General features: G+C 44.9%; 2 protein-coding genes across 3 annotated transcripts in view; one reads left to right on the top strand and one right to left on the bottom strand.

Annotated features, from left to right (window-relative positions):
• Positions 1-13,790, top strand: part of GAS6 (growth arrest specific 6) — a 43,032-nt gene extending 29,242 nt beyond the window's left edge. Inside the window, exons 11-15 of the mRNA XM_063338373.1 lie at positions 5,073-5,237; positions 6,769-6,937; positions 8,585-8,757; positions 9,549-9,777; positions 13,219-13,790. Of these exons, the coding sequence (XP_063194443.1) occupies positions 5,073-5,237; positions 6,769-6,937; positions 8,585-8,757; positions 9,549-9,777; positions 13,219-13,370 (888 nt within the window). The 3' untranslated portion in view covers positions 13,371-13,790. The remainder of the gene's footprint in view (positions 1-5,072; positions 5,238-6,768; positions 6,938-8,584; positions 8,758-9,548; positions 9,778-13,218) is intronic.
• Positions 13,791-17,330: 3,540 nt separating this feature from the next.
• TMEM255B (transmembrane protein 255B) overlaps positions 17,331-27,706 on the bottom strand; it is a 79,169-nt gene continuing 68,793 nt past the window's right edge. For both annotated transcript variants that reach the window (XM_063347397.1, XM_063347488.1), the window contains 2 exons: positions 24,745-24,888; positions 17,331-18,040 (listed from right to left, as the gene is read on the bottom strand). In XM_063347397.1, coding sequence (XP_063203467.1) covers positions 17,873-18,040; positions 24,745-24,888 — 312 coding nt within the window. In that variant the 3' untranslated portion in view covers positions 17,331-17,872. The remainder of the gene's footprint in view (positions 18,041-24,744; positions 24,889-27,706) is intronic.

Below are 27,706 nucleotides of genomic sequence, written 5' to 3'. Positions count from 1 at the left end.
AAGTTTGCAGATGACACCAAGTTGGGTGGGAGTGTAAACCTGCTTGAAGGTAGAAAGGCTCTGCAGAGGGATCTGGACAGGCTGGATCAATGGGCCGAGGCCAATGGTATGAGGTTCAGCAAGGCCAAGTGCCAGGTCCTGCACTTGGGTCACCACAACCCCATGCAATGCTACAGGCTTGGGGAGGAGTGGCTGGAGAGCTGCCTGGTGGAAAAGGACCTGGGGGTGTTGGTCAACTGCCATCTGAATATGAGCCAGCCGTGTGCCCAGGTGGCCAAGAAGGCAAATAGCATCCTGGCTTGTATTAGAAATAGTGTGGCCAGCAGGCCTAATGGAGCAATTGCCCCCCTGTACCTGGCACTGATGAGCCTGCACATTGACTCTTCTGTTCATTTTCGGCCCCTCACTACAAGAAACACATTGAGGTGCTGGAGCGGGTCCAAAGAAGGGCAACAAGGCTGGTGAAGGGTCTTGAGCTGGTGAAGGGTCCTGTGAGAAGCGGCTGAGGCAACTGGCATGGTTTAGCCTGGAGAAGAGGAGGCTGAGGGCAGACCTTATTGCTCTCTACAACTACCTGAAAGGAGGTTGTAGCCAGGTGGGGGTTGGTCTCTTCTCCCGAGTAACAAGCGATAGGACAAGAGGAAATGGCCTCAAGTTGCTCCAGGGGAGGTTTAGATTGGATATTAGGAAAAATTTCTTCACTGAAAGGGTTATCAAACATTGGAACAGGCTGCCTGGGGAAGTGGTTGAGTCACCATCCCTGGAGATATTTAAAAGACATGTAGATGTGCTGCTGAGGGACATGGTTTGATGGTGGACTTGGCAGTGCTAGGTTAACAATTGGACTCAATGATCTTAAAGGTCTTATCCAACCTAAATGATTCTATGATTGTAATTGCCTGCACAGGGAGGATGATGGCAGAAGACGTGAAAAGCAGAGTTGATGCCACTGGGGTGACTTGGGAATCACAAAAAGCAGTCATTACCAAGTTAAACCATTTAATACAGGAGCGTAACATACTTGTTAAGGTCCAGACCTCATTATGAAGTAATTACAAACTTTCCCATGTTAGTTTTGGGGGAGATAGCTGAAATGTACTTTCTTTAAGTAATACAAAAATGCTCAAACGCATAGGAGTTAGGGGGTAAACAAAGGCTGTGTTTGCTTTCTGCAGGGAGAGAAGTCAGTATGATAAAAGTAAGTATCAAAGTATAGTTTTTAGGCAAGAATTATTGTTCTTCTGCTAGCCAGCAGTGTCAGGGCTCTTATCCCCAGGTACCATCATAACCAACAAATTGTCTGGTTGGGTTGCTGCAGCAACACACTCTTTGTGTGGTTTTTTTTAGAGGTTGTATAAATCCCCTGGAAAGTCTTCCCCAAGGCTCTTTGGGACAGCGGAGGCAGAGCTGTGGGTGCTGTGACAGCAGCACGTGCCCTGTGCGGTGCAGGTGGACAGGAGCCATGCCAAAGTGGGGGCAGAGGTGTCCCCGCAGCCATCAGTGGTGCCCTGAGCGTGGGCTGAGCAGGGCCAGGCAGCTGCCAGGGACACAGTACGGCATGAGCCGGGTAGAGAGCATCACGCAGGGCTGGCACAGGAGTGCTTGCATGGAGCAGGTCGATGGCCGTAGCTCTGGTGACTGTCTCCCAAAGGACAAGTGTTAAGGCTGTGCCTAATACCAGCCAAAGGCAGAAGGATTTACCCCCAGATGAACGGCAGCAGGAGGAAGGAGCCCTTAGTCTCTTGACTTCATGGTTGACTCGCCCCTGAGACTTGGGATGCTGCTTGCATTGCTGGGGTGATGGTGACTTCTCCTTTCTCTGCTCTGCTTTCTTATCCCTTGCCTCCACCCTACAGGTACTTTGTTCTCTTCTGCTTAACATCCAGGGTCACCCCTGTCTCTAAATGCCATTTAATCTGTATGTTGGAGCCATAAAACTATAAATCTGCTCCCCCATTTTATCCCCACCCTCATTTCTCCTTTTCCCTCTGTCTGGCATGGTTTTTAATTTGGGAAATCCTGTCGAGGAGGGGTTATTCCTTTTTACCTGTCTCTTTTTATAAAACATGTTGCCACACATTTCATTTGAAGTATGGACTTGTGTGTACTTGTCAACCTCATCTTCTGTGAAGCACAACCCCAACAACCTTCAGAGCAGTTGGGGAGCTTGACACTGGACGTCAGCGTGCACAGGACGAAGCTCTTCGTTTTGGTTAGACCTACAACAGTGGAGTTTGGAACTTGGGAGAACTTTATAGAGGTTGTGAGAAAATAGTAATTTCACTATTCAGCTTTCAGCAGATGAAAAAACAATGTCTATTTAAAAGAAAAACAGGAGAAAAAGCACCAGCAGTGTATGACTTTTGGTCTCTTGAGCAAAAGCTGCATACTTTTATGGAAATATGAAGGCATTTTCAAAACTTCAGGCCAATGTTTCTGTGTAGGTATTTTCTCTGATCTCTCCTAATCTATTTTTAAATGATCGTTCCCCGCATTGAAAACACAAACAGGCACGCCTCAGGAAAAACTTCTAATGCAGTTATTTGTGTGTAATCCAGTTTGATGAAGTGGCATGTATGAATTGATGATAGTAGAGAACGCACTCGCCTTCTGTTTGTTTTGCATTTCTAAAAAAAGTCATCATTTTGTCTTATTTTCAGTGGTTAGTTTAGTACTGCTCTGAGGACAGTTTGGTTAGCAAAAATAATAACCTACCTGCACTGTTAAATGTCGGAACTGAAGGTTAAGCAATCGCAAGCAGATTTGTATTTAGCTTTAACCCTGCGGCTGCCTGTTGTCCCGTCCCTTTTCAGTGCTGTCTGTCCGTTTGCTTTTCAGCAAAGAGCAGACAGGCTGGTTCTGCGCTATGGGTTATCCAGGGCATGAATCCAAAACACAAAGCTAACTGCCCTTATGGCTAACCATATGGGAGCCCTTAGCTACGAGAACAGCCCGCCTGATCGTCCCCGAGCACACTGTGGCAGGCAGCAGCTGGTTGCAAGGAGGGAATTAGAGCAGCCTGCTAACTACCGAAATGCTTCCCCTTTTGGCTCGTGGGTGATGGTGGTGCACCAGCAACTGAGCTTTGAAGGTAACGAACCGCAGCTGAAACTGCCAGAGGGCAGCATGAAGTAGGCAGAATGTAATTTCCTAAACTGGAATTTGCTAAGAGCTTCCATGGGGATTAACTCCCTCTCCTATGGAAATTTCCACTGATTTGGGTTTGTTTATCTTAATGATCACAAGCAGCTAAGAACTCAGACTAATTTTTTTAAATTTCTATGTTATTACTTTCAATACAACCTAATAAAACTGTAGAAGGCCCTGAACTTTGGTGGCCCTGCAAGTTGCAGGATTTCTTCACAGAGGAAGCACAGTACGGGCATTTCTGCAGCCGGCTTTTCCCTATTCCAGTTTGCTCCTGCTATCCGTGCTAGGAGCAGGGAGGGGGTCTGTGCCAGCTCCTTATGGCAGTCCGCACCCCGGTGCATTAGGGCAGCAGTGACCACGACACCGAGCCGAGGCATCGGAGTGAGTTTTTATCTAGATAGGCAGCGTAGCTAAGCCAGTTGGGCTGTGGCTGCCAGGAGCTGTGGGCTAATGTTCCCACCCACTGAGTGGACTTTACATCCTGCCAATGCCCAAAAAACCCTGTTTGAGACTGGCTCGTGTGTCTCCATGGAACGCAGTCAGGAGGTGTAGATGCCACTTTAAACAAGAAAGCTTCAGACAAGTAAATTCATGTCCTGCTTCTCAGCATGGAGCAACACACCAGGTGTAAACAGTGTTCTAGCAATATAAACCAGACTGTGCTGGAATCCACAGAAGTTTGATAGTCTGTGAATAATCTTTTCAACTATCAAATTCACTTAATCTTCATTACTGAAGACTGCAATCCAAAGGGAGTGTCCAGGTATAAACCTGCTCAACCCTGTCCTCCTTGAAGTTGCAGCCATAGAGCGAGAGCTCAGCACGGCTGATGAAAAAAATTTTAGGGCAGCTAGTCTCAAAATGCAAAGGGAAAGATGCTTGTGACCTGGCCTACTAGCAGGGAGTAGGAAGAACAAGTCCTAAACAGCTGCTGAAATAGATATTTGGTTCTATACAGCGGCTCACTGATGGTGGCAGCATCTGGGTGTCCCAGGGAGCAGAGCTATCTGGATGAAGAGTGGGTAGGTGGGGTATCTGTCATGGAGTGGGAAGGAGGAGTGCTGTGTTGAAGATAATGAAATAGAGGAGATGTGCTCCCTTCTTCTTCTCTGCAGGAAGAAAGGGGCTGTCTTCCACTACGGCCACAGAATGCCCCTGTCAGTAGCAGGACCTGCGTCCCAAGGTGCAGAATCCATGCTGCTGTTCAGCAGCCTGCTGTGTGTCAGCTTTGTGCCTCGCCTCCTCCTCTCCCTCCTCAGAGCTGGCTGCTTTATGGTGCTTCTCTGTGCAGCCTGGTCATAAAGAAAATTATGACAGTTTTTAAAAATTTCGGTGGTGATAGAGTCTTCCTAGAAGTAGCTCTTCAGAGACATGGAGGTGAAACTTGCAGAGACTTTTTGAGAGTAAAATTATTGCCTATTACACATTTTTATTGCCCTCTCAAATATGACATCTTCTGTTGTTTTTTTTTCAGTGGTCAGTATTCAAAGACAGGACTTAATGTGGCTGGAAGGCTCCTGCATTTATCTTTCACTTGTCCAACAAAAGACATCTTCTGATCTGTCTTTCCAGCTTTTGCTTTCACATGCAGTTGCAATAGGAAGTTTCTCATTAATAACTCATTAATGCATTTACATTTTGTATAGCGCAACCTACAAATGTCACGTAGCTAATCCACCCATATTTTTGGGTAGGTGTTTTGAAGTAGCTGTCTTCGCCATTAGGGCAACCCCTTTCTTTCTAGAATAAAGATTTACATGTCAAGATGTGATGGAACTTAAAAGGTAGACAAAGAGCCTTGGGGACAGAAAATATTTCTTCATCTTGGGGATTTCACTAGTGGTGTCAGTCCTTTAGTTGAGGTTGCAGATAGTCAGTTCTTTTTATCCTGACTTATTCTATTTGCAATTTTACTTTTACAGATCTCTGTTGAAGAACTCGAAAGAAATTTGGTTATAAAGGTCAACAGGGATGCAGTAATGAAAATAGCTGTCTCAGGGGACCTGTTTACTCTAGAAAAAGGACTGTATGAGCTGAATTTGACCGTAGGAGGCATTCCATTCAAAACAAAGAACCTTATTCTACCGGTAAGTATAGCATTATCGCTCATGTTGTTTTGCATGCCTGAAGGGCTTGATTTCGTCTTCTCTTGGGGTGATGTAGGTCCTTCCTCAGAGCAGTTCAGCCTGCCCTGAAACAGGTGGAATTAACACCTTCTGGATACTGCTTTCTCTCCACTGACTATAGAGGGAGCCTAAGGCAGTAGCAAAGGTGAGAGTCCTGATTTTTTGATTGATAAGTTCGGGTGAGATGTATCGCACCCTTGGCCTGCAGAATTATGACACGTCAGAACTGGAGCACATGATAAAATTCACAGTGGTCATGCTGGCTTGGAGACCATGAGTGGCCCCGGTGGGTCAGTGGACAGACACACCGCTGTGTGAGGGTACCATTGTGGCCACTAGGTCTGGAAACAGTGATGGGGACACTTCCTGTGTTGTGACCAAAGCATGTGCTTCACATATATTGTATCACAGTTTTTCTGCTTGCATTTGCTGTTTCAGTTTAGTAAGACCAAGGAAAAACAGAAGCTCCTTTTTCTTTATTTCTTCCTAATTCAAGTAGATAGGGCATATGAATAAAAGTTACGGCACTGTTTGGGTGAGATTGGATGATTGCTATGCTTCTGGAATAGCTCCTGTTTTGAATGTCCACCCACACACAGAGTTTGCACCTTGAAACCCAAATTGGCATCTCTTTATTTCTCAACGAGGTGACAAACTTGCGGCTTGGTGACTGGGAGCGCAGCAGCTGAGGAAGGCTCCTGTTCCTCACAAGAAGTCATTCAGGGCCACTGCTTGTCTGAAACATTAAGCTTGGGGTGTGCTCTGTATATAGGATTGAGAGCCAAAAACTCCTGAGGTTTTTATCCTGGCTCAGACACGTAATTCTCTCTGTGCTTCAGTTAATCGGGGGTAATGGTGATTTAGACACTTTGCAAGGAGCCTTCTCTTTCCGTGTCACATTTTAATGCTGACATTTGGTACGGAATAACATAACTAGAAGCTGGAAGGAGCACGGTGAGTACAGAGCGGTGTGCCCAGCTTGTGGCTCAGGCACCCCTCCCTTAAGCCAGAACCCAACAATTTATACCAGGATCAGGTGCAACATCTTGTGTGTCATGAAGGCTGTTTGAAATGACACAAACAGTTGGGTTTTTTTAACCACAAGTTAGCCTCCAGCATTCGCAATGCAGAATTACAGGAGTTACAAAGCTTTGGCTACACAGCTTTAGCAGTAAATCGCACTAATGATGTGCAGCATGTAGAAGTAGCTAACAGAAGCAATGCAACCAAATCAGCACCTGCATTAGCTACTGCCCTTCTGTCCTGTGGAGACAAGCTGAGCTCAGAGGAGTTTCCTGGGGAATACTGACCACTTACTGGCTTGGGGTTGTGGGATTGGGGTTGCTGCCAATGGGTTTGCACGTGTTTAACATGCCAGAATGATTTCTCCTATTTAGTATCATAATGTAATTCAGTATTTCTCTGTACCCTAAATCAGTTATTCGTCACTGGGCAGGACTTTGAGGCATGCGATACTGCTTTATCTTCCTAGATAAACCCTCGGCTGGATGGTTGCATGCGCGCATGGAACTGGCTGAATGGGGAGGACACCACTATCCAAGAGACCATAAAGATGAATGAAAAGATGCAGTGCTTTTCTGTAGCAGGACGAGGGTCTTTCTATCCTGGCCGAGGTTTTGCTGTGTTTAATCTTACTTATGGTAAGTATTTTATTTTTATTATTTCTGACCTGTTGTCCTGCCATTAGCCATACTTGGTTAATAAACAGTTTAAAACTTGCATGTGTGCCAGACTCTGTGTTGATCGATGCAGAAAAGGCTGGCAGCTGTGGATGGAGGGGGAATGGCTAAAACTTGTGGTTCACAACAAAGGAAGGCTTATGTATGATGGTTAGAGCCAGTACAAATATGACCAGGATGGATTAGGTTCTTTCTGTGTAGCTAAAGTAATGCATTTCACATCCACGCTGGTTCCAGCTCATCCTCAGTATTACGGGCTTCACATCCCTCTGTCAGCAGCATAGGTGGTTCCAGTACTATCCACTGTTTTCTCCTAAGGAGGGAGAGATGGAAGCCATAGTGCTATATCTTTGCATTTATGATGGACCGAAAATCAATATTGTGTGTAGCAAGATGTCCAAGATCAGATTCACTTTTAATCTTCGAGTGGTATTCATTACACTTGGGACAAACACACGAAGCATATCTCTCATACAAGCTGAATGAACTTGGCCTAGATACAGTAACAACAAGTTTCAAACCAAACCTGGTCCTACTAATTTAGCACTCAGACACCTTTTCTTTATTCTGGATTATTCTGTCTGTTTATATGTGCGATCAACTGTCAGTATTTTTAAGCGCATACAAATGCCAACCATCTATTTTAGTTTTGTGTGCACTCCCTCCTCTGCAGAAGCCTTCTGTGCATCATTATGTGGATTTTTCTACTCTGCCGTTGTAAATTAGGGAGTATCAGGTATCTGTCGTCTTGTTTACCACATGGACTCAAAAGCTGCAAAGTAGAGACGAGGCAGCATCTGAAGTGCAAATGACAGCACTCAGCACCTTCATTTTTATATTCTTTTTTCTACGAACAATAATCCTCCTTTTGTTTGGGGTTGGGGTTTGGTTTTTTGTTGGCTTCGTAATGGTAAGCTTGATAAAGAACTTATTTATTGTATTTCAAGATGTGGTGAACCGCAAAGCTAATACTCCTATGAAGGGAGGTGGTAGAAGTGGGATTGAAATCTTCCTTTGTAGCCAGCATCACCTTTTAAGTTACAAGGGCACTGGATCAGTAAGAAAGATGCCAGACAGTTTAGTTGAGAGTTCAGCAGGTGAGATAAAACATCCAATGCATCTGAGAGGCTGGTGATCAGGAAGTGAATACGTAGGTGATCAGTGTAGTATGCTTATATTCTTTTTCAGTTTAACACAGACTTTCATAGAAATGTTTCCTGTATGTCAGATTTGGACTGAGGTTTCTCAATGATCTTCAGACAGTCAAGAACGATTTAAAAATTGGGCACCCTATCCTGCAGCAGTTCTTTGCATTGGATTGACAGACACGGGAATCTGAATTTCTCTTTGTGATAAAAAAGCTTAACCTTGTCCTTTGACATTCTGAAAGGCAGCAGAATGCAGAAGGTAACAAGAGGAAACATGCCATTTGCTTCCCTGATTTTATATTCATGTGCTTTGGAATTTTATTTTTTTTTTCTTTTTAGTAAAAGAAATGTGGCAGTCCCTCCATATGCTCATCCATCTATCCTCTTCTCCAGGCAGAAATTGCACAGCCTACCCTGTTAGTCCTGTGTTTGTCATGCTATGCATTTCTTTTTTCTGCAGTGCAGCCTTCTTCCGGAAATGAAACCAAGACCAGTTGGGAAATAGAAGTAAATGCTGCAATTCAACCAGCAACAGATACTGGTGTGTTGTTTGCTCTAGTTACAGAAGAAGCATCTGTCCCTTTATCGCTCTCTCTGATTGATTATCACTCCACAAAGAAACTGAAACAACAGGTACAAACTTAAGCATTTTTCTAGAGAAGGGTCCTTGCTATTTCCTGGGAACTGAAAGCTGTCAGGTTTGCTGCCTGACTGCTTATTTGCCCCCACCAGCACAGAACATGGTCTGAGACTGACGTGTTTGGCTGACATCGAAGTTCTGCCTCTTACGGGTACGTGTCAGACACTACTAGGGAGCTCTTTGCAACTATTGTCTAGGTAAAGGCTGAAACTGTTCTCTTGAATGCAGACATACTTTGTTTTTTTTTTCTGGCACAGAAGCTGTTTAATGCCATAAGCAAAGAATTTCCATTTTCTGGAGCTCATCAGTAATAGTCCCAAGGTCATCAAGAGATAGGCTTAGGTGTCACTCCAGGTGCTGTGAAAGGCCAGTTATGATGGAGTGAAGCTACTGATTTAATTGTAATTATAATAAAGGGTGAGATTCTGGCATTGTATGAGTGTAAAACAGGAATAATTTCACTAAAACCCATGAGCCAACTTTTCATTTATAGTAGAGCGGCTCTAGCCTGTTTGGTTGCAGGGCAATATAACAACATCTGTAAGACCCACTAAGAATTCTCTCTGAGAAGACAGTGGTTGCAGCTAACAATTAGTCCCACTGGTTTTTCATCTATGCAAGTGAGCTCAGAACATCATCAGCAATTGTAATAAAGCTAATTCTCTGGTGGCTCTGCAAAGACTTTGTAAACAAGACAACAGTGGTGTCATCCTGGTCTTGGATAGGCATGGCTAGATATATTTCTGCTCACTGCCTCTTTTTTTCTCCTTTCCCCGCTGTCCAGTTTATCATCTTGGCCTTGGAGAACACAGTTGTGTCCAGACTGGCAATAAATCTCTGCGATAAGAAGGAACATTCTGTGGAAATCCTACTCAAGAAGGACCACTTATCCCTGAGGGTAGATGGGATAGCGGGAGAGAGTGAACTAAGCGCCTCTGAGTTAGAGGACGGTCTGTCCATCTTGGAGAGCTCTTTGCAGTCAGCAGTGAAGACATACGTGGGAGGATTGCCAGGTGAGCATCCAGTTTTGTAGCTTGGACTACAGACTCCCAACTCACCTTGCTGAGCTGGCAGTCAGGAAAGCTGTCTCCATTCGTTCAAGCTGGGAGCCTCCTCTGTTTCTGCTTCAGCAGGCCTTGTCTGCAATCCAGGCATGCAATCTCAACAGATGTGAGGGTGTGCTTCACAATTATTTTCTTTCTGAATTATTGTGTTCTTCTGAGGACAGCTGGAGGCAAAAATAGAAAGAGGAGGTTTTGCTGGGTCAACAAGAGGAATGATTTTTCTGAAGGGCAGCTGTAAGCAGGGTCATTGTCTTAAACCGGATAAAATCCATAGGAGCTGTACCACAGGCTCCTGCAGTGCTTCATTAATGCTCATTAGGTGAGAGTGTGTGAGCACTCCTTGTGGGGAGTACCAGTGGCCCCATATTGTTTTGACTGATGCCTGGGAAGCCCAGTGTGGTGATTCTCCCTGGCTGATGTTCTCTCTGAACTGATGACAGCACTCCACTATTAACAGACTTCCTCCCAGCAGAGGGTACTTATGGCACAACGCAGGGGCTACCACAATGTATAGTCCTGCTGGCTTTTTAGCAACAGCAGGGTTTCTTGTGGGAAGTCGGTTTGCTCCTCTGTTCTAAACCTGGAACGTCAAACTTTCATCTGAATCGTGAATTTTGGCCAAGTTGGGAGGTTTGTTTCTTGTTCTGGCCGAACTGGTTTATCAGTCCCTACTGCTGAGGAATGCAATTAAGGAAACACTTATTTCTCTGAAGCACAGCAGTACATCCTATTTTATTGCCAGCAGCTAAGCAAAATCTTGCCCTTACTTGCCCAAGCAAGGGAAGGGCAGCAATGTTGGCCTCTTGGTAGGTGCTAAAGCAGTCAAGCTGGAACAGGGTGGCTGAGGTGCCATGTGTGCTAGGACACATGGCGTGACTGTTCCCACCATGAGCAAGAGTTTACAGAGCTTACAGTACAGATGATGTAAATGGCTCCTAGTGACACCTCAAAGGGGGAGGCCACGCACACTGGGACGTTCACACACTGTCAGGAACAAGGCTGAATCCCCAAACGTGGCATTTTCCAGCGTCAGATTGAATTGCCCTGCTTTCTTTCAAGTAGCTCTCAAACGCACAGCAGAGGCTTTCACAGCTCAGAAAACAATCCTATCCCAAGTTCTCTGTGGTTCGCTTAGACTAACCGTGCTGGCTGAAGCTCAGTTTTTAATTACGTAGAACTAAGTCTGAGGTATCATAGCTATGACTGTTTAGACCCAGCTGGCTTCTGTAGGTTTAGCTACTTTCCCGCTTTGTTCTCGGCAACAGGAATTTCTGCCTGTGGTCTGCTTTTGCCATTGAGAGGAACCCTGCACTTGCATCAAGAGACCTTGTCATTTGCCAAACGGATAAACGTTTCAGCACTATGGTCGGATTCATTACTCTGGGTTAAATAACTATACCAAATGGTCAGATCTAAGTGAGTTTGGCTCATCCAAATTTTGAAAACATTACGTTGTTTTGGGCTTTTCCCTGCTTCCATATGCTGTGGAAAAAAAACAAAGTATAGTGGTCACACTTAATGTCTTTAATCCATTTGCCAAAATTAAAGAAAGAATTGTGAGTCAAAATATGTAGTATGTCCCATCCGAACTACAGATAACATTGCAGATGTGAAAGAAATATTATTTAGAGTTTCAAGAGCTAAGAGGGAACATGTAGGCATTTACTACCTTTTCCATGGTATTTTCAGTTCTGGAAAATCCTAAATTGTGTAATTTATGTAATGCATAGGTGTTTTTCCAGGCAATATGTATACCAGCAGGAGAAGGAGATTTTGAACAAAGCTTTTAATGTGTACAGGACCACATTTCAGACAGATCCATTTCTAGTCATAACAGAAAATTAAGTATTTGACCTGATTTGCAATTATAACACAAAGAAAGTTGGGGTGGGTTTTTTTATTATTTTTGGTAGTATCTTACAAATCCATCTCAAAGCTCATGCTGTCTTTCAGTCAGCCCTGTGGCACATGTAACAGCAATCTGCATGATTCCTTAGACGAGTGTTCAAGCTGTTAAGCCAACGCTGTCAACTTCTTCCGAGTCAAAACTTAGTTTACATTCATGTGAGGTACTACAACACAGATGCGCCCTACTCTTAAGCAGACTTCACAGATGAAATTCGGTAAATGGGGAGGAATAGGAAATAGCTAAAATGATTAGTTTAAGCAACTACTGAGCAATGGTACTTTTCAGCCAGGAAGCTGAAAAATTTATAGTATTTCTTTGTGGCTTACAGATCCCACGCAAATATTCTTTCTCTCACTCAGTCCCAGAGTCTGTCCTCAGTCTGAGCTGTGTTTGATCACATCAGCTTCCAATTTGGCCCTGCGTGTCTCCAGGCAGAACCCTTTGAATTGCATATAATCTCAGGTCAACAGGACAACCTATTGTTCAAGTTGTCCTTGTTTCAGTGTAAAGATAAGCGGTTTACTTAGCCACTTCCATTAACTGTGAAGTTAAATAATCTTTGAGACGTTCATTGCTTTCCATTGCACAACCAGCTTGATTGGGTCGGCTTTGGGTTGTAAATAAACTAATAACCTTTGGGGGAGGGTGGAGGAGACAGCTCACATAAATTTTCATGTTATTACTTTATTATATGCAGGGGATTTTGTATATTTAAGGTCAATTAGTGTATGATGTTACAGAAGTTAGTAATAAGATTGACTAATTTTCTCTAGTCTGTTGGATTGTACTTAGTGCCTTCTTCCTTGCTATTTGTTTTCTGCCTCTGGTAAACTGATCAAAAGTATGTCACCAGTGGATCTCCATGGGAAAAATTAGTCTCGTTAGTCTTACCAACTCAATCGATGCATTCCAGCACCTTTCTGATGAACACCAGCAACCTCCTTGTGCGTAATCAGAGAACGGTAAAGATGAGTGCAGCAAGTGGTAGGGGCTGCGTATAGGAGGAGCCTTCCTGTCATGAAGTTCTTCCTATAACCTTTTGGCAGATATTTTGAAGAGAGAGAGGGAGGGCGTTAGAGGAAGGTATAACAACTCCACTAAAGACATAGTAGAGGGTCCAGAGATGGAGGGGGAGGAACATTGAGATGGAAAGCGGTGTGAACACAGTGTGCAACTGGGGCGAAGCCTTGGTGCTGTGCAGCACATAGTTTCATCAGTACTGGAGGCCTTGCAGAGACACAGAGCAGCTGCGGAAGGGTGCAGCCTGGGAGAAGGGCTTTTGCACATGAGAGCAGATGGCGTTTTCCTCACGTCTGGGATTGTGTTCTTGCCTTCTGGTGAGAGAGATGGGGGAGGTAGAAATCCCGGAGTGGTGAAGAGGAGAGTTTGAATTCATTGAAGTGATGCTCATCTGAGCATAGGTAGGGCAGGTATTTATTCAAAAACGGCCATCAGAGATGTTTGTCTCCCCTTTCACGCAGACGTTCCTGTGACTTCCACTCCAGTCACCGCGTCCTACCATGGCTGTATGACCATCAAGCTGAGCAACCAGGCACTGGACCTAGATGAGGCTCTCTACAAGCACAGCGACATCACCTCACATTCCTGTCCTCCTGTCGAGGCGGGTCAGTAGGTACCACTGCAATGCGAAAGTTTTGTATTCAGAAACTTTCAGTGCTTTTCTTTTTTTTTTTTTTTTAAAGATATAAATTATTCAGACCTACCGCACTGCGTGTATAGTTTCTCTTAAACACTGAAATTATGTAGGAGCTACTGATCCTTATGTCAGATTGATTATTGAAATACTCCTTTGCTTTGAGGTCTAAAGGTTGTAATATATTTGTAAATAGTTCAGAAGACTAATATTAAATAAGCCAAAAGTACAGAATATACCGAAAGTGAATGTTATCTTTAGACTGCAAGAGACAGTTTTATCTGTAATGTGGAAAACCTGGTAATATATGAGTGTGGACTGGAAGAAAAATAATAATTCTGTATTATTTTTTATTACCAAACACTGCTTTCTGATTTGCAAAATATGAGAGAATAAAATATTTACATACAAGTTTTTAATTTACCTGTACTGAGATTATTCTGTATTCTGTTATTTGGAGATAATGACTCAGGCTGTGCCTGATGTGGAGATTACACCAGTGGGTGGTTTTTTGTTTGGATGGTTTGGTTTTTTGTTTGGAGGTGGGGTTTTTTATGTGCTTATGTCAGCATTATGTATCTTCTGAGCTGGAGAGCAAATGGTTGCTGCTATTCTTATTGCTAGAGTTTCTTTTTCTGGTACCACAGAGAGAAGACTCAGTTGTGACCTTTAGAAAAACTCTTGGTCAACAGAAAACTGAAAACAAAGTTGGGTCAGCAGGAAACAATTAGAAGAAAAGACTCAATAAGTTGAACGCCATATGGTTTTTATGTCAATAACTGCTGAAGCAAATGATGAGGTGTCAAGAATTGGGGTATATTATCTGGTGATGACATATTTTTGCTTCTTAATTTTTTAAGTTGGCTCATTCACTGTGAGCTGGAGGCTTGAGACTGGGAGAGTTAGCCAGGCCAAATTGCAGTGTGGTGAGAATATGCGTGGGGGTGTACTCGGGAGAGGCTGTACAGCCGTAAAGCGCATTCAGCTTTTAAGCTGTCCTTGTGCAGTTGGGGTGGGCTTTGCCTAGCCTGCTTTGAGTCACTTAAATCTTGCTTTATTTGGTCCTTGTCTTGCATCAGATTAATGACCTAAGAAAGACAGGTATATGCTGTGGTGGAAATCTGAATACTGGGTGGCTAAGGTTACACTATGCTTCAGAGGGCTAATGTGGAAAAGGTCTAATTCTACAAGGTCTTTTATAAATTGTTTCTGGTCATCCTACATCATGTTTTGCCTAGTCAAATATGGAGATGACAGATAAGCCAAATAATTCACACGTGTGACAACATCTGTGACCAAGCTGTGGGATATAACTGTCCCAGAGGAAAGGATGGAAGAAAGGGAAGGCTATCCCAAACATCTTTCCTGGTAAGGATCCCTGCTTTATTTAGCAGAGAAGAGGAAGGCACTTTATTAGCCATTAGACAGCATGACATCATAGCTCTGTATCATGACCAAATCAATCAGTGGTAATGCAGCAGGGCAGAAAAGACCAGAGCTTTGTCACTTTCAACCAACCTACACATTTACAACGACAGAAGGACCATTCAAAAGACTCTTTACACTCAGGTGTGACCAGATGCAAGTTTGAAAGGGTAGTTGCTCACTAGACAGTGATAACTTATTGTTGGAGTGTGCACGGATAGGAAAACCCAGAAATAGTTCTATGTTTTTGTTATTTATTGAACAAAGGAAACCACGTTATTCCTGAGAGTGCTTTCTGTTAGAGTTGATGACTCTGGATCAACTTGTTGTATGATGGAGAACCCAAGAAACATTAGTATCTCCAGTGGGAGTCAGGAATCCTGCAGATACTGTGGTTAATAGCACTTCCACACTGCAGTGTTTTGTTTTCTGTGTGTTTTTCATGGGTATTTTAGTCCTTTAGCAAAATAAATCTCCCATCTTTTTAACTTGGAGTAGGTCTAATGAAAACAGTACAAACTTGGAAGACACCTACTATTTTTTAAACCAAGTAGATGAAACAAATCCCATTTTACTTTGTTCTTTTCAAAGGAAGCATGTTAGCAAAATAGTCTTATGTCTGGCATTTTTGTATAATTTCTGTGGCAGTTCCCAAAAAACTACCATGTGGCATAAATGAATCACAAACATGTCTGACCTTTGTGTTAATGTAAGTGGTACTATTTATGAGGCCAGAATTGTTTTGGATCCTGGAAACGTGAATCCTGTGGTACATTATGGTACTCTGCAGTTTCAGACTTAATATTATATGAAGAAAGACTCTCATTCCATTTTCTAAACCAATCTAATGCAGAGCAAAAATTTCTCCCGGGCTGTGCATGTGTGCGTATGTATGTAAAGATATTTTGCGTAAACCCCAACACGCCCAAACCCAAAATGTGGTTTAGAAGAGAAAGCTGGAGCTTGTAAGCCTGGGGAATTACAGAAAGTGGGTGTCTTCTGTGTCAAGCTGGATTGTTTTTAACAGCAGTACCACGCTGGAGGAAGAGGCACCCTACACCATTGAAAAGAGGAAAAAAGTGATAAGCATTCCTTCACTGCTCCTCAGTCACTGTGCTTCGACCCAAGAGGAATATTGATTTCATTTTTGCTCTGTTAGCAGTCTAGGTGCTCAACTCAAAGGGTGCAAGGCTGTTCTGGGCTTTGAGTCTCCAAAGTGAACCCAGTGGTTCCCGTGATCGTATTCATAGTAAGTAAAAAGAAGTAAATGTGTAATTCCACTCATTTCATGATCAGGATCACTGTGCTCTTCACAGCATGCATTTGCACAAGAACTAAGCATTTTGGATGTGTTAAATTAATGTTTAAAAGTCTCTTCTCTGACTTCTGTTTCTCTCAACCAGGTTCACATAAGTCACCTTGTCAACAATGCACATAAGGCACCTTGTCACAGATGTTGACATCACTGGCCTAAAACTTTGCATCTCAGAAAAACCTTCTTAACTGAATGAAATACGGCTTTTACAGTCCATATAAATTAACCTCTGATCTTGCGTGTATTAGTACTGAATCTGCTTTTTTATACACAGAGGTACAACACATGAATTAACAGAAATTTATTGAAAGGTGGAAAGTATTTTGTAAAAGGGTGATCATTCTCTGTTCTGTTTTCAGCTGGTCTGATGGTGTCAATTCCTTTCAAAGGAAACTGTCAAGTAGGCTGGTTTTGTTTATATAGGGTTTTGGAATATTTTCCTAATATGAAGCAGCTGCTTATAAAACTAATGAGAAATACCTGCCTTTCCCTGCTTTGCTCTTTGGCCTTTCAGGAAATGTCTATAGCTTCATCGCTGTCTAGACTGCAAGATCTATAGAGCAAAGCAGGACACCGCACCCTTCCTGCAGGAGCAGAATGCAGTGAAGGGATGCAGCAGTCTGATGGGGTTTCATGCTGGTGTGGCCACTCCTGCCCCGAAACGTGGCAGCCGTGTGCTAAGAGGGATCCCAGCTAACGTGATGCCCAGTGAGGGGGCAGGGTGCACACAACAGGGACAAGATTTTGTTCCTGTCAATGGCACTGCTACACGTCGTGTTGCTTAGCCTTGTCAATTTGTCTCTATAAAACAGGAGAAAATGAAAAAAAAAAAGAAATAAATAAGGAATTCAGACCCTTTATCCACTCTGTTTCAGTCACTGTAAAATGCCTGGATCAGGTCTCGATCAGTTTGAAAATAAATAACCCAGGTTTAACACAGAGTAGTTTTGGTTGCGGTCCTCTTTTGACTAGAAGGGAATTAATTCGAACACTAAAGTGCAGCTTAAATTGCATCTTCAGCACACTGACATGACATTTTGCCATGCAGACTAGACTGGCACAAAGTTAGGATAAAATAGTCCCGATAAAATTAGCCTTTCTGTTTGAAACTTGAAAGAGGGAACTGTTCGGTAGGGTACTTTTTCCTCTGTTCTTTTGTTTTCCTGTCTTTACAAATATACACAGCCTTAGGTACAATATAAACATACACAGTCAATTTTATTGTAAAATAATTGCCACACTTCTTTTTTATTGGTACAACACTTTCACCAAAAAGGGTTATTAAATAAATACTACAAGCAAACAAACACCTGGGCTCTTCCCACCCAAAACGATTGACTCGGAGACCTCCCGACTACCCACTCAGACAACACAGGCTAAACCCCCTCTATATTAGTTTATGAAAGCAGAACACGTATCCAGAGCTTTTTCTTCATTTCTCCTCTAGAAGGAAATTCATTCTGCAGTGTACCGAGAAGGAAAGATCTCATGGTAGCCAGAAAGCAACGCTGCATTCGACTGAGGGCAAACTGGGTGGTGACTGGTCACCCCACAGGTGATGTGCCTGCCCGTAGGTTTCCAGGGTTGTGCTCTGCTCACAGTGAGGTGCGGGTAAAAGCAGAGTGGCCGCGACACACTCTGTAGTGGGTTCCTGGGGAAGTCTAGTGCCTGCACAGCACAGTTTCCCGAGTATTTCTTAAAAACAAAATAAAAGCCTACGAGCTACCTAAAATTCTTTGTTCTATGGTGCATATGGTGGAGGCTTTTCTCCAGGCAAGAAGTAAGTCGGTGTATAGAGGGCTGGAGCATTGGGGGGAAGACCGTAGCTGGAGCTGGACTGAGATGGAGGCTGCGTTTCTTCTGATAAAGAAATGTCAGTAGATGATGTTCCTGGGAAATTGCTGGCAGGCTGTATGTAGACAAAGAAAAATACCTTCTTCAGTAAAGGATTACAATGCCATTTGTAGCTCCGCGTGTAGTGTTTGCCACGTAAGCGTTATATAATAAACCCCACGATTAAATTTCTCATGCATTGCAGCACAACACTCACTTTAGTTTTAAAGCACCTGCTTAAATATAGCAATGATGGTGTCTAGTGAAACAAGACGGATTCCATCTGTAACCCAAGTCATAGAATCACAGAATCACAGCTTGCCCAGGTTGGAAGGGACCTTTCAGATTATCTAGTCCAACTGTCAACCTGACTCTTGACAAAAACCATCACTGAACCACATCTCTAAGCACGATGTCATTTTTAATAGACATTGTGCGTACAGCCAGGCAATGGAGCAGAACAGGAATTTCTGCAGGAAAAGATGCTCTGGCTTCCTGGGTGAGGCACTGCACCTGACCGCCTGATTAGGTTACGTGTAGCTGCTCATTTCCAGGCATCACTGTGAAATTTAAATTATCTCAGATGTAATTAATCTCAGTTATAATACTTGCATAAATGCAAGGTCTTATTCTTGTGCCAAATGCAGACTCCTCTTAAGAGAAAATTTTACAGGTAGGCACATGTCTCCTTATAGGTCTTTCACTTTGGCTGTCTCATCTATAAGGGGGCTTTGGCTGAAAGGGGCACGAAAAATAGATACAGCTTAGGAAGCAGCCCATGTTCAGGAACAAGCAGTTTGTTAAAACAAAAGAATGCATGTAGGGACTAATCTTCCGTGTGAAATCCTACCACTGCTTTAAACCAAGTTTTGTCATCGATTTCAACAGGGTCAGTATTTCACTCCCCCCCTCATATTGTCAGCACATGCCAGTCCATGGGCTTCAGCAGAAGACTTGTGCTCAGCTCCCCTCAGGCTCAGGCTTAAAGTGCCTGGAATTGAAAAAAAACCAAAACAAAAGATAGTAATGGATCTTTTTCAAGGGAAATGAAAAATCTGGGCAAGTAAACGCTGCTCCCTGCTGCTAAAAAAATTAATAGTCACCATCTAGAGGCCAGTACCAGGGCTGGCACTTGGACAATGGCATCTCAGAGCTGCCCAGGGCTGGCAGACCCCATGCCATGGTGTCTGGCTTCTCCGTGGGGTGCTGGGTCAGCAGGGGCTGCTGCTCTGAGTCAAACCCCCATGGCGAGGAGAATGTTGTCCTGCATTTGTACCACAGAGTGACTTAGTGAGTGAGAACGGGCATGTCCTGACAGGAAGGTTGATTATGGCCTTTAACTCTCCAGGCATATTGACAGACCTGCTAGCTAGAGCAGCTCCAAACATAGTTGTTGGGGTTTGGGTTTGGTTTTTTTTATTATTTATTTTGGAGTTGTTGCTTCCCTCCCCCCTCAAACTGTAGCCACTGTTTCCATCTGTCTGCCTGGAATTGCTTCTGTAATGAGTTCTCCTCTGGCAGGAATGACTGGCACAACCCTTACCGCTGTCATCACCACCAGTCCCTGCACAGCTCATCATTTACCTGACCAGTTGGCAGGCCTGTTACCAAGACTAGTTGTGACTGAACCGTACCAGTAAGGGATGAATGATTTTGTTAGTGCTTGCCACAGTAAACAAAAGAAATGCTGGTTATGTCCTTGTCAAAATGCATTCCTGTTATCACCTTTTCTTTTTTGCATTTGGCTGATTTCTGCTTGGGGACAAGGAAGCATGAGCTGAACTGAGGAGCATTTACCACCAGCTCAGGTTGTGATTTTTTTAAGACTTTGTTTGCCCCTCCAGCAAGCAGCTATGCAGTGAGATACCAGATTCAGCAGAGGACTAGGAATTAGTCTGCTCAATGGTGGGAGCCATCGGTGAACTCAGGTTCATAGCCTTGGAGCTAATGGAGCTTCAGTCCATGCAAGTGTGGGCAGCACTCAGGCTGAGTGTTGCGTGCCAGATTAACCCAAGGAGGGATATGTTCCTAGGAGGAGGAACTAAGGTGTGGATTTCCTCTGGTTGAGGTGAGAGTTCAAACTAGAGTTATTAGCTGGTAATTGATTGCTAGCTTTACTTCATCAACTGGCATCAAATCACTCTTTTTTCCCCTCTTAGCTAGAGAAGATTTTGCTCCTTTTGTTGTACTGAAGCCACCATGTGTGTGACCCTGCCCCAAGTGAGGGCAGGTGCAGGGCAATGTGAAATGCAGGGGCTTAGGAACAGTGTTTAGCCAAAGCTTCAATGAGCCAAAGGGAATGCTGAGAAGAGGGCCCTTATGTGGCTCTTGGTCTACATGGGAGCAAAAATGCCATGCCTTTTGAGATGCCCAAGTGCACCCTCAGCCAGCCGCTCCAGAAATATGCGTGAGTCTCACATAGACCTTGGCTCCCATCAGCCAGCCCTGTATGGATGTCTTGCGAACATTAGGTCATCTCAGATGCCACATCTTTAGGCAACTGAACTGCAACTGATACAGGGTCCAGCCTCAGATTTTGATGTCTCAGTTGAAGGCTCAAGGACATGGATATCTAAGCACACAGCATAGCAACATGTAGCAATTGAATCCCACCCCTAGTCAGTGGAAAGGCCTTCAAGGTGCATTCATATCACTCACATGACACATCTTTAGCAGGAGCTAATCAACATGTAAGAAGTGCCTCACTCTCTCTGTGGACTCTGAAGGGTACATCAGCTCAGGCGGAGTCTCCTACGCTGTGGACTGCTAGAGCTCAATTCAGCTGCCCACATGTAAGTGTCCAGCCCTTTTGGGATGCCATGGGATATCCCAGACATCCACACAGGTGTGACATAGGGACTACAGGACGTGGACTCTCCCGGAGTGGCAGCAGGGGCCAGGTGTCTACCTGATCCCACTATCAGGCAGCACTAGATCCCTACATGCCAACAGCCTCTGTGTTTAGCCAAATGAATCCCAGCCTCAGGGCCTGTAGTTGCTTTAAAGACCAAGACCAGCCGAGCAGGGCTTGCGAAGGCAGCTGGGCACTGCCTGGAGCACTCAGATGGGCCACGAAGACCTACCTCCAGCCCTGTGGATTCAGCCCACAACACTCAAGTAATGGAAGTAGACGACGGTTAAGCTTCTGGCTGTTCCTAATCAGGCCTGCTTCTAACATTCACCTTTTGTAGCTTTGAGTGAATTTATCATGATTTTTTTTAACTCATACGCCAGTGCAGAAATTAATTATCTCCAAACTACAACATAATGAGCTCATACATGCAGGAAGGCAGCTTGGGGTTTTTTATATTTTTTTCCAGGAAGCGGATTAAGCGCTTTCCCTTTTGGAGCCCAGTGCTTCTCGCTAACCTCTCCTGGCTTGGGGACAGCTGGTGGTGCCTGCCTCTGAATGTTACGAAGGGGAGAGAAGACAAATGAACACACTTAGAAAAAGTAGAAATCTAGGAAAAGAAGTGTGTTTATTTTGGAATGCAGTTAAGAATTTGGGGTAAATATGATGCATTTCTCTTTCTCAGTGGACACAGAACTGAACAGTTACAATTGATCCTCATGATTACTTACATGCATCTTTTCAGCTTTATTGCTTTCTTTTGTCTGTTTTTATCCCCTTCTCTCTCCCTCTACTCTTGGCTACGTGCTAACTGAACTCTGCAGAACAGCACAGCTTTTCAGCTGAAAGCAAACAAAAAAAGATCTCTGAGCGTGCTTTTTTTTTTCCTCTCAACCCGTGGTCTCCAAAAGCGCCTGGCCCCATTTATGTTAATAAATAAGACGTGCCAAGGACTGTTCTCTGGCTGTGAATCCAACTGGCGCAGCACATATCCCTACAACTGAACCCTTACCACCAAACCCGTGTGACTCTATGCACGCTACCTACCAGGAATGGTCCATTGCCCTTGCCATCTCCTGACCTCTTCCTGAGTAGTGTTGGGAGGCTGTTGGGTGGTCTGGGCCAAACCTATACCAGGAGCAGCCCTGGTCTGGATGATCATCATGTCACAGTACTTGTGCCTGGCAGCGTATTGGCCGTGAAGAAATGTAGCCCAGGAGGCTGTGGGGAGCTGGTCCACAGCTAGTTCATGCTAAACATGCAGTGTTTTCAATTAAGAAATATTGCAAAACTTGTGGTACCCACTGGTCTAGTGCTACACAGCCAAAGTAAGACAAGCCACTGGACAGAACAAAACAGTCTTACTGTGCTTTCAAAAATCTAAAAACTCCTATGATTGCTCCAGGGTCTCAGTACATTCAGTTATTTACCAGCTCACCCTACATTCTTCACCTCAAAAAACCAAACACCATCCTCAGCACCACTCCCTGCATTTTCCAGGCCAGCTCTGGGCTGGATGCAGTGCAGGCTTGGAGCATGACTGGCACCTCATCTTTCTGAAGGAGGCAAAGCAATGTTTACTCAGCTCATGCTGCATCATCATTTCTCCCCACAAGGAGAGAAAACTGCATCTCCGATAGATTTCTCTTCTGCCTTCAGACCAGCTGCCTCTGGTCATTAAGGCTCACCAACCTCCACCAACTGCCATAGCTGCTCTGGACCTATCTCCCAGTGGTGGCTTGTAATGGGAAGCTGAAAGAAAATGGGCTCCAGCTTCTGATGATGAGTTGGTTCTTGTGGCAGGCAGACATCTGGGGACTTGCTGGGCTGCAGCCGACACCTGAACCCCTGTATTAACAGCAGCTGGTGTTCCTAACCCCTCATTTATACTCTTCTACAATATCCTGGAGCATTTGAATCTTTTCTGGTGTGTAGAAACAATTCCTAAATCTGGCTTATCTTGACACCTAATAGCTTTACTGGGGCAACCAAAACATCACTCCAATCTTCAAAAAAGGCAAGAAGGAGGACCCAGGGAACTACAGACCGGTTAGTCTCACCTCTGTCCCTGGGAAGGTAATGGAGCGACTCATTCTGGATGTCGTCTCCAAACACGTAGAGGAACAGGAAGTTATTGGAAGTGGTCAGCATGGATTTACCAAGGGCAAATCATTCCTGACCAATCTGATAGCTTTCTATGATGTTATAACGGGTTGGCTGGATGAGGGGAGAGGCGTAGATGTCATCTACCTTGACCTTAGCAAGGCTTTTGACACTGTCTCCCGTAACATCCTCATTAGGAAGCTGAGGAAGTATGGGCTAGATGAGGTGACAGTGAGGTGGATCGAGAGCTCGCTGTGTGACAGAACTCAGAGGGTTGTGACCAGCGGCACAGAGTCCAGTTGGAGGCCTGTAACCAGTGGTGTCCCTCAGGGCTCAATACTTGGTCCAATTTTGTTCAATATATTCATTAATGACCTAGATGAGGGGACAGAGTGTATCCTCAGCAAGTTCGCTGATGATACCAAGCTGGGAGGGGTGGCCGACACTCCAGAGGGCCGTGCTGCCATCCAGCGTGACCTGGACAGGCTGGAGAGCTGGGCAGAGAAGAACCAAATGAGGTTCAACAAAAGCAAGTGTAGGGTCCTCCACCTGGGAAGGAAGAATGCTAAGCACCAGTATAGGTTAGGGGCGGACATGCTGGGAAGCAGCTCTGAGGAGAAGGACCTGGGGGTCCTAGTAGACAGCAAATTGTCCATGAGCCAGCAGTGTGCCCTTGTTGCCAAGAAGGCCAATGGCATCCTGGGCTGCATAGGGAAGAGTGTGGCCAGTAGGTCGTAGGAGGTCATTCTCCCCCTCTACTCTGCACTGGTGAGGCCACAACTGGAGTATTGTGTCCAGTTTTGGGCTCCCCAGTTCAAGAGGGACAGGGAACTACTGGAGCAGGTCCAGCGAAGGGCAATCAAGATGATTATGGGACTGGAGCATCTCCCTTATGAGGAAAGGCTGAAAGAGCTGGGACTCTTTAGCCTAGAGAAGAGAAGGTTGAGGGGGGACCTGATTAATGTTTACAAGTATCTAAAGGGTGGGTTGAAGGAGGACGGAGCCAGGCTCTTTTCAATGGTTCCCAGTGACAGGACAAGGGGCAATGGGCACAAGTTAGAACATAGGAAGTTCCGTTCAAATACACGGACAAACTTCTTTACGGTGAGGGTGACAGAGCACTGGAACAGGCTGCCCAGGGAGGTTGTGGAGACCCCTTCTCTGGAGATTTTCAAGACCCACCTGGATGCAGCCCTGAGGGATGTGCTCTAGGCAATCCTGCTCTAGCAGGGGAGTTGGACTAGATGATCTCTAGAGGTCCCTTCCAACTCTGAAGATTCCGTGATTCCGTGATTCTGTGATTTGAAGTTATCACTAATATCCATCCACAACCCTTTCCATATCACTCAGTTTCACAGACCTCTTATTTCCTCCCCTTCCTTGTTTCCTTTCCATCTGATGAGTCCTAATCTACTTATCTCCATATTAGGAGTAAGGTGGGCTACGGCGTGTAAACTTTTCTGCCAAATCCTGGCTGTATCAGATGCTTCCTTTGGCTTTCCCGATGCCTCTGTTACTGCTTTTTCTTGCCCACCACGGGGGCTGTGTTCTCTTTCATGACTACTGCAGCACAGCTCTGATCCCACATTGGGATTTCTGGTTATCAGACAGACCAAAGCACAACCAGAGAAAGCCTGGGGTCTCAGAACAGACCTGAGAACTAGGCCCAGACTGAGTCGTCCCAGAGATGAATCTGTGTGTTGGGATCCAACTTCCTTGCCTCGTTTCCAACCCCCAGGAGCCAAGATCTACCACTGCAGAGTTTGTACTGAGTAGCAGCTTATGCTTTTCTGATGGAGTAAAAAGGGTGCCATTTTGTACAGTACCTGAAGAGGTAATGGGTAGGATGGATATGTGGAAATAGTTGCTGCAGAAGGACAGAAGCCAGCGTATGTCAGGATCTGCTGGGCAGGGTTGTACAGGATCTGAGGAGGAGGTGCAGCACTGAAAGCAATTTGGGACAGAGGTACCTGTTGAGCACAGAAGACAACAATATATCAGCACAGTGCAGGGCGGGCTGGAGCAGGAACTGGTCCTAACACAAGCAAATAGGCAACTTAACAATCCTTGTTTTCCAACACAGTACCGGTACTACGAAAACACAAGGAGCAGACAAAATGAGAGGGCTTATCTGGAATGAATTTTCTGACCAGAAATGCACAGCGATTTTAATCGTCTTCCCTTGGAAAAAGGCTGCTGGTTCTTCCCTAGAACCAGTTACAGAAGCGCTGGCAGGACTCCAGACCTGAGACACCCTGAAGAGCACAGCATACAGCTTTGACCACCTCTTCTTATTCACTCCAGCACCAAACACCCAGTCCTTCACAATTTGCTGCAGACTTTTTCCAATAGCAATGACCTGATGCCCTCGTATCTTTTGTCTCTGCTTTCCTACACAGATCTACAAAGATCTCCCTTTCCAGACCACTTGCTCTTCTTTCACAGCTCCCTCGCACTTGGGAAATGGAGTTTGCTGCTGGCTGTCCAATGCCCCCCCCTACCTGCACGTCTCATTCCTATGGCATAAAATCCTTCATCATATCCCGCGGCTTTACTGGCATGTCCCTTAACTGCAATGTGAGAAGAGGTCTGCAGGAAGAACTAATAGCTCGTATTAAACCAGCTAACACAACTGGGGGAGAACAAACAAAAGAGCAAAAGCTAAATGTGAAAGGGGGCTTGTGTTAAACCCTGTGCTTTATAACCATTTGTGAAGGACAGTAGATGTCTGTGAAAGATTTTCATGTTCCTCTGCTTTGCAAAGCCAGAAAAATCCAGTGGTTTCTTTTCTCTCCTTTGTTTTTATTAACAGATTCCTCTACATGAGAGCATGGAATTTTCTTTTTACTGAAATAATAAAATATGGCGGTTGCCAGAAAAATGCTGAAAGCAGCAGCCAGGATTTTTTTTTTTTTGGCATTTCCTTTCAGATTTATCAGTGAGAGACAAACCACTGCATCCTCTGGAGATAGTGTGAGATCTCTCTGTGACTGAGACATGTTTTGTACATGGAAAACATGGTCTAGGTCACTGATGTACTACATGAGGTTACCTGACAATCTAGGCCTTAGCTCCCTGGAGAAACTTAGCACCCCAGGAGCTGGTGCAGAGAAGGGCTGGGGTCAAAAGCAGAGAGCCTATTTCATGGGAGAAGGCAAGTCTCCCATCTTCAAGGTACCCTCCTCAAAACACCTCCTTTCTACCGGCCCTGCTGGGTGGATGTGTTGCGGGGAAACAGAGAGACACTGCCTTTCAGACAATAGTAGCGAAGCACCTCGTGAGCTTGCCTCTGACCCAAAGTTTTAGGGCCAGGAACATGGCTCACCCTGGCCAGGGCTGGGCCCGCACCCAGAGCATGCACTTCCTCAGAGGAGGGAGACCCTGGCGTGGTGAGATCATTCTGGCCATGGATGTAAACGCAGCAAGAAACACTTGTTTTGCCCAACGTGAAACACAGATGCCTGTTCTGCATCTGTCACCAGCTCTCTGGTGCGGGTCCTTTTGGGTGCTGCTGTCCTTCTCCCAGGAACCTCTCTCAGTCCTCTTCCGTTCTCTCTGCCTGTAGCAGCAACACTCTCCAATTGCTAAGGATGAACATCTCAACAGTCCTAGAAGACACATTTGAGGAGTCATCCACCCCAAATCCACTGATCAAAGCACCTTATTATCAGTCTATCTGGTTTCAGCCTGGAGCCAGCAATGATTTGCGGGTATCGAAGCTCGTTAGATGCTTCTATCAAGTATTCCAGCACTGACACTATGTTAAATTACTCACATAAAATACAAGGGTAGGTGGAGACGTTTTGAACCGAACAGGCCAGGGGTCGCTGCCAGTGCCACGGGAGGGTGGGGAAGCCAGGGGGCGTCCGGAGGGGCTGCCTGGCCGCCCCCAACCGGGCCATGGACGGTGCTGCAGAGCAAGGCAGGTCAGCTCCCTGATCCAACACAGACCTGCCAAAGCATGTATTTCTGAGCTACGACTACTTCTAACGTCAGACTGCACCTTTCGTTGCATGACATGAAAACATTGGCATGTACTTCAGTAATAAGGGGTTCATTTTGTTTTCCTTTTCAGATCAGGGTGAGGGAAGAGGAGGGGGATAAGGGAATGATACTTAATCTGTTCAGATTCCCTTGAGGACTCCAAGAAGGAGACTAACTGGGGAAAAAAAAAAAAAAAAAGCCAGCAACCCCTCCGCAGGACCAGCCGTATTTCTGGTTAATGCAACCCTGAACTCAGGGCAGGCAGATTCCTTGGCAAGGTGTGTCAGGAAAACATCTACAAGTCATCAGATGAATACCGGGGCAGGGATGGGAGTTTCTAGATTAACTCTTAGTACCAGCAAGTGAAGTTTTTCCATGCATTTCTTTACCTCTGTCTTCTGTAAGAAATAATCAGGGGGTTTTACCATTTTGGATACTCCGAGTACATGCTTCTATTTACATAGTATCTTAACGTGCTTTTTGTTAAAGGTGACTTTAAGGTAACTGCCTAGTCGGTGTCCTATATCCAAGCACACAGTAGATTTGAAAAGGAAGGTACCGTCGTGACTGCTGCAGCTCCCCCCGGCACCCAGCAGATCACAGAGGACAGCCCCATGGGTGACACAGGGGCCACTGAGAGCTGACACCTTGGGGGTCAGGAGAGGACGAAATGTTTCCCACTGAGCCAGCACGGCCCTCTGGCAGGCAGCAAAACCGCAGGGAGTGTGCCAGGGTCTGCATGGAATTTGTCACAAGAAAGAAAACCCACAACAAGCAAAACAACACTTTTTTTTTTTTTTTTTT

This window comes from Chroicocephalus ridibundus, chromosome 1 (assembly GCF_963924245.1).
Source record: "Chroicocephalus ridibundus chromosome 1, bChrRid1.1, whole genome shotgun sequence".
NCBI lineage: Eukaryota > Metazoa > Chordata > Aves > Charadriiformes > Laridae > Chroicocephalus > Chroicocephalus ridibundus.
Note: the sequence above shows the minus strand (reverse complement) of the source record. Positions and strands in the feature narration are given on the sequence as shown.